At 36.3% G+C, this 14809-nt stretch overlaps 1 protein-coding gene across 11 annotated transcripts in view; it reads left to right on the top strand.

The window, feature by feature from the left end:
- Positions 1-14809, top strand: part of DLGAP1 (DLG associated protein 1) — a 1198325-nt gene that overhangs the window by 803781 nt on the left and 379735 nt on the right. Inside the window, exon 1 of one of the 11 annotated variants that reach the window (XM_043967245.1) lies at positions 1507-1879. The exons of the other annotated variants lie outside the window; for them this stretch is intronic. Within the exon in view, the coding sequence (XP_043823180.1) occupies positions 1829-1879 (51 nt within the window). The 5' untranslated portion in view covers positions 1507-1828. Of the gene's footprint in view, positions 1-1506; positions 1880-14809 lie in introns of those variants that run through there. 11 annotated transcript variants of the gene reach the window in all.

Genomic DNA, 14809 nt, shown 5'->3' on the forward strand with positions numbered 1-14809 from the left:
TGTTAACTTTTCCCAGAAGATCACAGGTTTAGAAGTGGAATCTCCCATTTTACAGATAAAGAAAGCATAACACAGAAATGTTTGATGACTTGTTCAGTGCTGTGAGGTAAAATTTGAACCAAAATCTTCCTGACTCCAGGTCTTGTGCCTCATCTACCCACCATATCACACCATGTTACACCATCTTTCTCTTTTCATTTTTTTCTTTCACCAAAAAAAAATATAGGCATAAGTCTACAACTAGTAGTTTACTCAAACCTTCCAAGTATTCCAAGTGCTAGGTCCTTGTAGTATTAATGGTTTTTTTTTTAACAATGTCTTTACTTTTGTTTCTGGAACAAATTAAAATTTTACTTATTTTATATCTCCAACTCCTACACTCATATAACATTGTGGAACTCTCTAAGCATTTTCACAATTTGGCTTTAGTTCTTTATGTTCTGTCACCAGACTGTACTAGGTCCTTGAGTACAGGGAAGGAGCCCTTAGTCTTCTTTATATAATCTTCCCAGACTAGCACTAAACACATAGGAGATACTCAATAAAACACTTGTTTAATACATTGATTTGCTTATTAATTAATTGATACCTTGTTGACAACAGTTCTATTTTTTTTTTCATTAAGGTAATTATTTGGGGTTTTTTCCTGATTTTGATTTGTTAGGACAAATAGGATTAGATAGATGGATAGAGAGAGAGACAGATAATTTATTAAGTACTTTTACTATGTGCCGTGCACTGAAGAGTATGGTCTCACCCTGCCAAAGTATTCAGATGACCTCAAAAGTTTGAGAATCCTTGGTCTAGACTAAGAAACTGCTTTGCTCAGTCATGTTGCTCTTGGCTATTAATAACTTAATACCCATATTGCTTTTTGTGGTTCTGTTTTCATTTGATAGAGCTGGGTTTAAAATAAATGCTGCTGGCTCAGATTTCATGAAGCAAAGTGATTGGTGGAGTGGGCCCAGCTGTTCATTGTGTGGCCCACATATAGCAATGAGCTGCATATCTTAGCTAAAATAAGTTTTCTAGCAAGTTTTTCATAGTGAAACACTATACACAAACCAGTGATTGTTTTTTCCTAAGGGTCCCTAAGCAGTGTTTAATCCCTTTTAGAAAAACTGCAAAAAGTTATAAGAGAATGTGTCTTGATTGTGGACAAAGTAAGAATTTCATTACCAAAGTTTAGATAGCTATCACTCTTTGTTGTGTCCCTAGAGCCCTGGATGTCTATCTCTTTATTAAAAAATCTGGGTGTTCCATCTGAATTGCATACCCATACAGTTTTATTTTTAAAACTGCAACAATTCTTGAATGTAGATAAAATGTTCATTACCCAGGAGTCATATGCTTTTCCAGCAGTAGCCAAGACAGTCAGACAATCCCTTTTTAGCATATTTTAGATATCCCACGCACCATTCACCTTGACAGGATATAAATTGTTCATTGTATGTTGTACTAAATGAATCAATATCCAGTGATGCTGAGAGAATATGGTCAGATAATGAAAGAAAGCAATGGAATTCTGCTGAAGTAGTTTGCATGCAGCACAACCATAATAACTGGGAAGAAGAAATTGCATGGATCTGGATATCTGATCTCAGTAGTCATTTAAGTATTGTTCTTGAGTTGGGTGATTTCATTTCATTAAGTATTTGCATACTAAAGGAAAGCTAAAGTTACAAGTCTACTGTTGTGAGTGATGGCCAACCACTCCCCTTCAGCCCTGGTGTTTACTGTCATACTCACCCACTTTGCATTGGCAAATCGCAGAGAGAGGCTTAAATGCCTTCAGCTGCAATAACCCAAATCTAAATTGAGATGAATAATGAACTTAATTTTCCGTAAAGAGACTCTGTTTGGTTTTTCATCTAATAAGGTAAGTTGACAACAATTCTGGGTGGTGGGAAGGGAAAGAAATGTTATCTTTGTATTTGAATTTCAAACAAATCCTTTTTTTTTTCCTTTTCATTCTGAAGTTAATTTTATGTATGTGAACCTGGGGTGTACAGTGTGATGTAGCCTATAGCTATATACCAATCTGTTTTCTTTTCATGTATAGTTAGGATATAGGACTACAAAGGGGGAAGGAGAGAAAGTCTAGCTTCTATAACCAGAACAATGTCTAGATAAAATTTATCATGGAAAACAAGGCTAGTGAATAGTATATTTTATCACCGAGAGCAACGTGAATTTCAAGATCATAGCATTTACCAATGTAAAAAAGGCAGGTAAACCCATTTAAGGTATGAGATCTTACGGGGCGGGGGGGGGGTGTTGCATGATGTTACATTTAATTCATTTTAAGGGAAGCAGAAAAACATATGAAGTATTGTTCTCTGAGTTGCTAGGAAGACATTTCATTTCAGAGTTTATGAAATGGGAATCAAAAGTAATATGTTTCAATTGCTAAAATTATTTCATGGTCTCTGCTACCTGGCTTTTACTCTGTAAAATTGTATTTTTTTTTAAATTTTAGCAGCATGCTGGTAACTGTTAAATTGGGGTTCTTGTCTCTTTTAGCTTAGCACTGTGTTGATTACCAGTTCTGTAATGAATGAAAACCACATGAAAAAAACCTACTTGTCTGCCAAAGTTCAAAGTTTTTTTTTTTAATGTCAAGTTGTTTTAGTCCCATAGTACTACTATTCCTACTGATTTGACCAAACAATTTCTCAGAAAATAAAGGGGTGGACCAATTGCTGGACTGATCTTTCTTTGCACTATAACTTCTGTTCAGTGTGAGGGAAAGAATAGATTTATTTCAGTCATACCAGAGCCCAGATTTCCTGAATCTGGAAAAGGCTGGGGGAGCTGGGAAGACATTGTAGTAGATTTTCTTTACCCAAAGAGTCATATTTTTTTAAAAAATGGAAGGTGGCTGATGGGGCTCGCAGGTATCCTGGGCTCATTGCCATGCAATTTAAAAATCAATGCCTCTCCTACTCACTCTACAAGTAGGTGACCTGAAAAGATACTTCACTGTGTCCATTCTAAAACAGGAAGAGCTTGTGGGAAAACCTGGGAAAATGGAAAGGATTCAATGCTCAGGAAAAATTTCCCCAATCCTAGATTTTTCCACTTGCCCCTGGTTTTTTGTGTGTGAAATATATGGCAGCTTTAGTGTTTTGTTGATTGGAAGAAGAGGGCTGTATTTTAAAATAATTGCCAGATGGTTATAGGAAAGATGATTATGAAAAACTCAGATGATTACAGAAAAGACATCACCCTTTGAATGGATCCTCTTAAAACCTAACTAGTGAAAATCCGTAGAAAAATATTCAGTTCTAAATATTTCTTCATATTAAAATGCCACTGTTTTTAAAGAATCTATGAAAGGGGAAATGTAACATTTTACTGTGGGTTTTAAGAATACACAGATAATCATTTGTGAGATTAAACACAGCATATTTTATTTCAATATTGTTTAATTTTTTAAAATAGAATCTTACTTTAGAAAATGCCTCAAAGATCATGTAGCCCAATGCTATCCAAAATGTATATATGTGTATGTGTGTATGTATATGTATGTATGTGCATGTGTGTTTATGTATGTATAGATGCATATATGTGTATATCTATGTGACAAATGGTCATCTACTCTCTGTTTGAAGATCTTCACTAACAGGAAGCTCTCTGCTCACTGAGAGTGTTAACCACTTTTTTAAATCTCTAATCCATTAGAAAGTTTTTCCTTATGTGTCCTACAAAGACAAACAGAACAAACCATACCCTTGTTCTACACAACAGGCCTTCAATAATTTAAAGATTTCGATCATCCTGCCCTTCCCCCACCCCCAGCCCAGTCTTCTCTTCTCCAGGCTAAATGTCCTCAATTCCTATGATCAATCTTCATGTGTCATAGTTAATATCCCCCCACATCCAGGTCACTCTACTCTAGATAATACAGCTTGCCAATGATTCTTCTAAAATAAAGCTCCCAGTATGATACTTACTTCTCTCAATGTGGACTGACTAGGGCAGAATACAACAAGATGGAGCTTCCTTCACAACCCACACACACTACACTTTTATTAATGATATCTTATCAACTATTTTGACTGCCACCTCACAAGACAGAGCCATGCTGAGAGTCCCCTAAAACACCAAAGTCTTATTTACAATAGCTGCTTGCTTTGTTTTCTTGCCATATCTCTTCATCTTGTACTTATACAACTGATTTTAGCATAAAATCCAAGTATAGGATTTTATACTCGTCCCTACCAAATTTAAGGTCGTTAACCTCATTCACTGTTTCATCCTTTTGGAATCTCTTTTGGTTATCCTTCTCAACTTTGTATCACTTACAAATAGTTATAATAATAGTTAGCATTAATATAGCAGAGTACTTTTAAAATTGTATCTCATTTTTATCCTCATAACAACTCTGGAATAAATTAATCATCCCCATTTTGCACATAAGAAAACTGAGGCAGATCAGCAAGTATTATATGCAATGGAGATAAATTAGAGGCTTTCCCAGTAAGATCAGGGGTGGAACAGGGATGTCCATTATCACTCCTATTATTTAATGTTGTACTAGAAATGTTAGCTTTAGCAATCAGAGAAGAAAAAGGAATTAAAGGAATTAGAATAGGCAAGGAGGAAACAAAACTATCACTCTTTGCAGATGATATGATGGTATACTTAAAGAATCCTAAAGAATCAACTCAAAAATTACTTGAAACAATTAACAACTTTAGCAAAGTAGCAGGATATAAAATAAATCCACATAAATCATCAGCATTTCTATACATGACCAACAAAGTCCAGCAGCAAGAGATAGAAAGAGAAATTCCATTTAAAGTAATGGTAGATAATATAAAATACTTGGGAGTCTACTTGCCAAGGCAAACCCAGGAACTCTATGAACACAACTACCAAACACTCTTCACATAAATCAAATCAGATCTAAATAATTGGAAAGATATCAATTGCTCATAGATAGGCAGAGCTAATATAGTAAAAATGACAATACTGCCTAAATTAATTTACTTATTTCGTGCCATACCAATCAGACTACCTAAAAATTATTTTATAGAGCTAGAAAAAATAATAACAAAATTCATCTAGAAAAACAAAAAATCAAGAATATCCAGGGAAATAATGAAAAAAATTCACAGGAAGGTGGGTTAGCGATACCAAACCTGGAACTTTACTATAAAGCGGCAAAACTATCTGGTACTGGCTCAAAAATAGAGTGGTAGATCAATGGAATAGGCTAGGCACAGGAAAAGCAGTAGCAAATGACACTAGTAATGTAGTGTTTGATAAACCCAAAGACTCCAGCTTCTGGGATAGGAACTCAGTATTTGACAAAAACTGCTGGGAAAACTGGAAGATAATATGGCAGTGGGGGCAGCTAGGTGGCGCAGTGGATAAAGCACCGGCCATGGATTCAGGAGTACCTGAGTTCAAATCTGGCCTCAGACACTTGACACTTACTAGCTGCGTGACCCTGGGCAAGTCACTTAACCCCCATTGCCCTGCCATAAATAAATAAATAAAATAAACAAACAAATTAAAAAAAAAAGATAGTATGGCAGAAATTAGGCATAGACCAACATCTTACACCTTATACTAAAATAAGGTCAAAATGGATACAAAATTTAGACATAAGAGGTGATACCATAGGTAAATTAGGAGAGAAAGAAATAGTCTACCTATCAGATCTTTGGAAAGGAAAACAGTTTATGACCAAACAAGAGATAGAGTATATTATAAAATGCAAAATGGATGATTTTGATTACATTAAATTAAAAAATTTTTGTACAAACAGAAGCAATGCATCCAAAATTAGAAGGGAGGAAGAAAGCTAGGAAACAATTTTGTGGCCAGTACTTCTGATAAAGGCCTCATCTCTAAAATATGTAGGGAACTAAATCAAATTTATAAGAATCCAAGTCATTCCCCAATTGAGAAATGGTCAAAGGATATGAACAGGCAGTTTTCTGATGAAGAAACCAAAGCTATCTACTCCCATATGAAAAAATGCTCTAAATCTCTAATGATTAGAGAGATGCAAATTAAAACAACGCTGAGGTACCCCCTGACACCTATCAGATTGGCTAAAAGGACAAAAAAGGAAAATAATAAATGTTGGAGAAGCTGTGGGAAAATTGGGACACTAATGCATTGTTGGTGGAGCTGTGAACTGATCCAACCATTCTGGAGAGCAATTTGGAATTATGCCCAAAGGGTGATAAAGCTGTCCATACCCTTTGACCCAGCAATACCAATTTTGGGTCTTTTTCCCAAAGAAATGGAAAGGGGAAAGGGACCCACATGTAAAAAATATTTATAGCTGCTCTTTATATGGTGGCAAAGAATTGGAAGTTGAGGGGATGCCCATCAATTGGGGAATGGCTGGACAAGTTGTGGTATATGAATACAATGGAATACTATTGTGCAGTAAGAAAAGATGAGCAGGAGGAGTTCAGAGAAACCTGGAGGGTCTTGTGTGGGCTGATGATGAGTGAGATGAGCAGAACCAGAAGAACATTGTACATAGAATCAGCAACATTGAGTGTTGATCTTTTGTGATGGACTATATTCTTCTCACCAATGCATTGGTACAGAAGAGTTCCAGGGAACTCATAATAGAAGAGGATCTCCAAATCCAAGAAAAAAAAAAAGAACTGTGGAGTATAGATGCTGAATGAACCATACTATTTCTTTTGTTTTTGGTGCTGTTGTTTTTTCTATTTTGAGGTTTTTCATAATTGCTCTGATTTTTCTCTTATAACATGACTACTGCAGAAATAGGATTAATGTTATTATGTATATATATACATATATATATATAAAACCTATATCAGATTACCTGCTGTCTAGGGGAGGTGGGGAGGGAGGGAGAAAAATCTGAAATTGGAAAGCCTGTAGAAACAAAAGTTGAGAACTATCTTTACATGTAACGGGAAAAAATAAAATACTTTATTAATAAAAAATGTAAAAAAAAGAAAACTGAGGCAGAAGAGGTTAAATCGACCAAGGTCATACATCTAGTAAAAAGTGTGGGGCCCTGCACTGTCAGGGATGGCTGAGATAAGTGAATCATGGGATCTCTCACCCTGCCAAAGTACTCAGGTGACCTCAAAAGTTTGAGAATCCTTAGTCTATGCTAAGAAACTGATTTCCTCAGTCATTGGATGAGGGAAGGGGTAGAGGAAGAGAAACAATTTGGAACTGAAAAGAAAAATAATTTTTATAAGTCTCTGTGCTTGGGGCAGCTAGGTTGCACAGTGGTTAGAGCACTGGCCCTAGATTCAGGAGGACCTGAGTTCAAATCAGGCCTCAGACACTTGACACTTACTAGGTGTGTGACCCTGGGCAAGTCACTTAACCCCAGTTGCCACACACACACACACATACACAAGTCTCTGTGCTTTAAACTTTTAAATAAAAAATTATGTGAAACTTTTTCAAATTCCTTACTAAAATTCAAATGTATGATTTTCACAACAGTCCTGATTTACTAAACTTGTCAAAATAGGAAATGAAATTAATCTGACATGAATCATTATTATTGAACCCATATTGATTTATTAGTAATCACTTTGTGCCTTTCTAAATGCTCATAAATGTTCCATTTAGTAGTCCAGTCTACTAATTTTACCAGAAATCAGCATCAAGCTCACTGACCTATAGTATGAACTATCTGCCTTCTCCTTTTCAAAAATCAGGACAAGATTTCCAAGTCCATAGTATCTCTTTGATTAGCCAAAATTCAGTGATAATGGATCACTACCATAAATTCATTAAGTGACCCAGTATGTAGTTCATCCCAGTCTAGTTACTTTCCAAGTACTTTTGGTCCTGATTCAAGAGAGGTTCCATATTTGCTAGTCTTTTTCAGTCCTACATAAGTGGAAGAGTGCTAGTGATTATTTAATAATAGGTGCTCCCCTATCCTATGTATGACACACTTTTAAGTTAAATCTGAATTGTTAACATTTTCTCCATCACTTTACATATACACAATCAACAAAACAATAAATCAAACCCTGATTCATAGTATTTGTCACTTTCTGAGGTGTGAATGCTCTGACTGAGAATTTAACAATCGGTGCTCTGCAACTAGTTCTAACTGGCTCCAAAGACATCTTTTTGGCTTAAAGCATGTGCCCCTCCAAGAAATGGATAGATATTGGCTTTCTGTGTTGACAAGTTGGAAGAAATCGAAATAATTCATTTCCTCTCCACTCAGATGTAAATAATGTCTTTATTAATAATGACTACCTTAAGATGACAGCTTATTACTTCTTAGCAACTTTATGACAGGCTACAGCATTCTATGTAATTACTCCTGACCTGACAGAGGGAAAAAAAATGAGTCTTTGTTTAGCCATGATGCTAAAAAAAGACAAGTGTTTTAAAAGTCCTTCCTCTTTTTACCTTCTTATCCATTAAGTTTGTCCAATGTTTTTAATAAGCCCGAGATGTTCAATGCTGGAAAAGTTCATCTTTTTGAAACTGATATTATTTTTTTGCTATCTAATTCCAAATCATACAATATCACAATCTCAGAAGAATCAAAATTATAGGTGACCCAAAGCACAATGGACAGCTTCGTGGTAGGTGTAAGTAGGCTGGAGCAATCAGTAAAAGTGTATGCATAAGAAATAAATTTTTAAAACATCATTAAAAGATATCTATGACTGGAAAAAGAAAGAAAATAGTTGTTAGCAAGAGTGAAGAATAACAGTTCAACATAGGAGCACAGCAAATACTTCAATGGTAGCCACAGAAAATAATCAGAAGAAAATCTCCAGCCTGTTGGCTAAATCTTCTGTGGCGGATTTATAGAGAGATGCTGACAAGAATTGTACAGAATGAGAAGGCATGGATAGATAATGATGTGCAACCGTGGAAGGAATATCCACAGGGATAAGACAATGGACCCATCCAAACTTGTACATAGACCTTCCTCAGACAACTAGCTTTGTGAAGCATAGCAGTTTTTACTTCTTTCAATCTTAGATTGTTTCTCTAAGCTTTTCGTTTGTTTTCAGATAGTATTTTTCCTTATGTTAACTGGTCCTGTTCTCCTGCCTCCTCATATAGTTCTTATGTCTAGGGGAGCCTTCTGTCCTAGCTTCTCCTTAGTAAAATTATTGTCAACTCTTTCTTTTCCATTGTCTCTTCCTGCAGGCCGTAGTGGTAATTTTTAATTTTGTTTTCTCTTATTTTTCTGGTTTTTCTCTACAGTTACTCTGTCAGCAATGTTTGTAGCCCTTAGGTGCTGGTCTCCAGTCTTCCTCAGCCTGGGCATAAAGGTGGGGTTAAAGCAGTGACTCTGTTAATGGAAAAACCAAATTGCCACTCGTTGCCACAGTGCCCCTTAATCATCTTTCAACTGATTCAATGAAATAAATGTTCAGAAGTAAAGCTTAAGGGGGCAGCTAGGTGGTACAGTGGATAAAGCACCGGCCCTGGATTTAGGAGGACCTGAGTTCAAATGTGGCCTCAGACACTTGACGCTCACTAGCTGTGTGACCCTGGGCAAGTCACTTAACCCTCATTGCCCCACAAGAAATAAAAAACAAAACAAAACAAAGCAAAAAAAAAACCCAAATAAAAGCCATGTATCCAAATTCAGAAGTAAAGCTGAAAAAGGAGCTTGCAGTGGGTCTTTGAAATCTCTCCCAGACCTGTCCTGCCTTTCTTCTGAGAATTTGTATTTTAAAAAAACACCTTTTCTCCATTGGTTTGGACCAATGATTTCATAATGTGAGATACTCCTAGTGTGGAAACTCCCTCTACCCATTGAGGACAACTGTAATGTGATATCTCAGAGAGTTGTCTAGGAAACTGAGAGATTAAGGAACTTGTACATGCTTACATACACCTGCATGTGTCAGAGGCAGGATCTGAATCAAGGTTTTCTTGATTCCAAGGCTGACCTTCTATCCACTACCAACTATCTCTCTGACCCAACAAATGTGTTGGATTGAAAGATTACACAATGTACATGTGAGTTATTACTGAAGCTAATAGCATAAAGAAGAAGGTAATGTAGGAATAGAGCAGACTAAATGGACTGCCACAGGATTTTTCAAGTGCTGATATACCTCTGGTGAGCTCTAAGGGGGAATACTGTGTAGTGTGATAAAATGTGTTAGGCTTTTAAAGAAAAAAGAATTTCATATATATATATGAATTGGATTTATTTGGGAGGAGGCTTGGGCAGGTTCAAGGAGCTCAGCAGGATACTATGTACCCACTACAAATGAGAAATTGGTCAAAGAAATTTCTATGCTCGGAATCCAAGTATCCTGCTGAGCAGAGGTTCAGATGGTGTTGAGGAGAATTGTTTTTTCACCAAAACCTAATGAAGGTCCTGCTCAAGCAGAAGAGGATTTTGCTTCTTCAGAATAATTCAGCCTTGTACTGGAGGTCAATTCAAGGCTAGAAGAGGAGATAATCATCTAGTCTGGCCATGGTTTTTGTCCTTGTGTGGTTGATTTTATGAAGCCAAATGGAAGAGTTTATATTCATCCCTATTAAAATTTGAGCTTATTAGATTCATTCCAAAGTTTTAGCCTGTCGAGATATTTTTTATTCCTGATTCTGTTATCAACTGAAACTAGGTTGATAGGTGTAGTGGATGGATAGAGTACTATACTTGAATCAATAAAACCTGAGTTTGAATCCTGCTTCAGATACTAACTAGCTATGCAACCTGTAACCTCTGTTGGCCTGTTTTCCCATCTTTATCACTATGTAGAGATAAAGATAGCACCTCCTTCCCAGAGTTACTGTGAGGATTCAGTGAGATTGTTGTTGTTCAGTCATTTTTCAATCGAGTCCAACTCTTCATGACCCCACTTGGGGCCTTCTTGGCAAAGATACTAGAGTGTTTTGCCATTTCATTCTCCAGCTCCAGCTCATTTTACAGATAAGGAAGTGAGGTGAACAGACTTAAGTGACTTGTCCAGGGTCCCACAGCTGGTATGTGTCTGAGGCTGAATTTTAATTCAGGTCTTCCTGACTCCAGGTATAGCACCCTCTCTGTGAATGAGTAGCTCATTCTATGCATCAGTGTGTTGTAGGGAAAGGAAGATGACTTGGAATCAAAAGAACTGTCTTTGATTCAAACTGTAACATTTAGTAGCTGTATGACCTTGATTGGCCAACTCACTTAACCTCAGAAGCAGTTGTACCAGGCAATCTCCAAAGTCCTTTGGAGCTTTAAATCCATGAGTCTGCCTTCCAGTTAGATAATGGATGCAAAGTCCTCAAACTTTCCAGTGCTATATAAATATTAGCTACTCTCATTTTTCATCCAGTGTGTTAGACATGCTTCCCAAGTTTGTACCATCTGCAAACTTGTAAAGTGTGGTTATTTTTTTCCTTTATTTGCGTCATTGATAAGATGTCAAATGATTAAGGACCAAGCACAAGCCCCTCCAGAGACCTCTCTCCAGACTGACACTGACCTGTCAATCATAATTTTTAAAAATATAATCATTCTACCAATTCTGACTCTATCAAGGTGAGATCATTTATCCCATATATCTATATCTTGTCCACAAGTCCAATATAAAAGACTTCATTAAATGCCTTGCTAAAAGCAAGGAATACTGTTTCTGCAGAATTGCTCTGATCAGTCTAGTAGCAGTCTGTGGCATGAGCTAGGCTGGATTCTCCTTAAGGGAGCAGAGAGGCCAGTCTTTGGATTCCACTTTTCTGGGAGACTAGAGCTTAAACCATTGGCATGGCTTCCTGAAGACCTGAGGAATGAAAAGAAAGGTCTAAGGGGAAACTGGTCCTCCTTAGACTAGGTGGAATTCCCTCCTACCTGATAAGGTGATGTATTGGGGCCCGGGGGGGGGGGGTGAGGGAGAGGTGGCACTATGACCATGACAAATGCAGAAGAGAACTGTATCTATCTGAATCAGCGATTATATTGTTTTAAAATCTTTTATCATTAAATAAATTTCTTTTTTGGTGAATTTATATGGTTCATGAATGTCTCATCCTATTCTACTGTCATCTAAATCACTGAACTGGGATGGGTTGGCCAGGCACAAAAACTGTCATCCCCCCAAAATGAAGTTTATATGGCATGATCAATTCTTAATTAAACCCACTTAGTAATCACTACTTTCCTTTCTAAATGCTCAGAAATCATCACTTTAATAATATATCCTAGAATACTACTAGAAATTCTGCAGTGGTCACTTCCTTTCAGAGTTCCCATCATTCTTCCCTAGCTTCCCATCATTTCTACTTCTACTAGTAGTCACATCTTCTTTTCTGGTAAGAATCATATCCAAAAGCTCAGCTTTCCTTGTCACTTTCTCTACATGTTTAAGAACAAAATTATCATTAAGGCCAATTAAGAATTTATCTTGGCTCTGCTTTTGGTAGAGAAATAAATCCATAAGATATCTTACTTATCAGATATCACTGCTATACCCTGGCTCCATTCCAATTTTGTGATCTGCTACTCAAATATACCATCCATGTCTTCCTGCTGGCCATGTGGTACCAGCATAATATTGTTTCTGTTTCTTCCTCTATTGATTCTCTTTTTTTTGCTGGGCAGTGGGGGTTAAGTGACTTGCCCAGGGTCACACAGCTAGTAAGTCAAGTGTCTGAGGCCGGATTTGAACTCAGGTACTCCTGAATCCAAGGCCAGTGCTTTATCCACTGTGCCACCTAGCCGCCCCTCTATTGATTCTCACCAAAATGTTCTTCCCTATATTTCCCTGTTCCAGTCCATGGATTTCTTCACATGAAAGAATGAGTGAATGAAAAATAATTTCTTAAGCACTTAATATGTACAAAGCACTCTGCTAAGCTTTGAAGATACATTTTTTTTAAGTCCCTGCTTTCTAAGAGCTCACATTTTCTCACATGCTTATATACCTTCTTAATGGACAATACTATGCCTCCCTTACTTTTACCTAAATGGTTCCTTTTTAACATACCCTTGCATCACTATGTCCCAGTCGTGGGTCATATCATAACATGGTTTCAGTTAGCAATGTTTTGGTGACCAACATTTTAACTCATATTTATGGAGTATTATCTAGCAGGCTAAGTTATAAGTAGAAGAGAAGGAATGTGAGAAAGATAAAACAAGGGAAGCGAGAGACAAAGAAAGGGAGGAGAAATAGGGAGAAAAAGGAGAGAAGAACAAGTACCATCAACAGGTGTCTAAAGTGTCACTACATGGAGTTGATGTCATAGTTGCCTAAATCTTTTATAATCCTTAGAAAAGAGAAAAATCATTATTATAATTGAATGGTTTTAAAGAGTGGCTAATTATTAAATGCATAGGTTGAATAAAAGAATGCATCTTCTTCCTAATAATTCTAATTTATATTTCTTTGAAATCAAAGGACTGAACATTAGCAAATGCTTTAGACATTAATTTTGTGCTCAGAACAGGTGATAAGTACCCTTTTAATCTCTTTTTAAAGTTTACTACATAACTCAATGACAGAACTAGATATCTAAATGTAAATTTTCTTCATTCTTGGTCCTAATTCCCAATCCCCTCTATTATTTTATAAATAAATAAATAGTTAAATAATTAAATAAATAACCAAATGGAATGGGAACAGCTAGGTGGTGCAGTGGATAGCGCACTGGCCCTGGAGTCAGGAGGACCTGGGTTCAAATCCAGTCACAGACACTTGACACTTACAGATGTGTGACCCTGGGCAAGTCACTTAACCCCAATTGCCTCACCCAAAATAATAATAATAAAAAACAAAAGAATGAAAGTCTGAAGAATAAATGCCAATGAGCTAGAAAACTAAGCCAACAAATGAATGTTCAACTCCATATTTGAGCAAGCAAGTAAAATTAAATTTCCCACTTAATATTCCTAAGAAAAAGTTAGTCAAGTTTGTCTTCAATTGTGAGTTTTTAAATTAATTTTACTATTGTATCTTTTTTACTAGAATAGAGTACTATTAAAACTTGTCAGATACAGATTTAGAAGGCAAAAATCCTCAGTAGGAATTAAGTAAATCATAAATAAATTAACAAGTGCCTAAATAGCTAAAACAGCCACCCACTACCATAAACTAATTCAGAAGATCAACCTAGTATATCCTGGTATTAGAAACAAATACGGGGCAGCTAGGTGGTGCAGTGGATAGAGCGCCTGCCCTGGAGTCAGAAAGACCTGAGTTCAAACCTGGCCTCAGACACTTGACACTTACTAGCTGTATGACCCTCGGGAAGTCACTTAACCCCAGTTGCCTCACTCAAAAGAAAAAAAAGAAACAAATACCTTCATCTTCATTCCTAGTGCATTTAGAGTAATTAGAAATCTTAGAAATGATGGGACTCACAGCCAGGCTCTTAGAATGAATGTATTTCAATGGATAAGAGACAGTGGTACTTCTCTACCAAAAATAAGTTATACACTGAAATAACATGCTAAATAATTAAAATTAAATTGTAAAATAATTCATTAAACTAATTGGCAAACCATAAGCAATTAGTACATTTTGGTGAAATGATTATGAACATTAATTAGTTCAGTAATTCATTCATTTGACCAATATTTATTATCTACAACCTGCTTGGCATAACTATTACAAAGGTTGCAAAAGATGTGAAATACACATAAAACATTGAAACACAAGTTATATTTTAGTATTGATAATGAACTTGAAAATAAGTCGTGATCAAAGTTACCCACAGAATAATATAATTAAAAGGCATTTGTTTACAATTTTTAGTTACCAGGGACTTCATACAAATGGGTTGATATTGCTATAGATTTTAATTCCTTTAAAAAGAGAAGCCTTAGCATTCCAACTCTGGCTAATTGACATTTCTTTCT

The sequence above is a fragment of the Dromiciops gliroides genome, chromosome 1 (assembly GCF_019393635.1).
Source record: "Dromiciops gliroides isolate mDroGli1 chromosome 1, mDroGli1.pri, whole genome shotgun sequence".
In the NCBI taxonomy this organism is placed as follows: domain Eukaryota; kingdom Metazoa; phylum Chordata; class Mammalia; order Microbiotheria; family Microbiotheriidae; genus Dromiciops; species Dromiciops gliroides.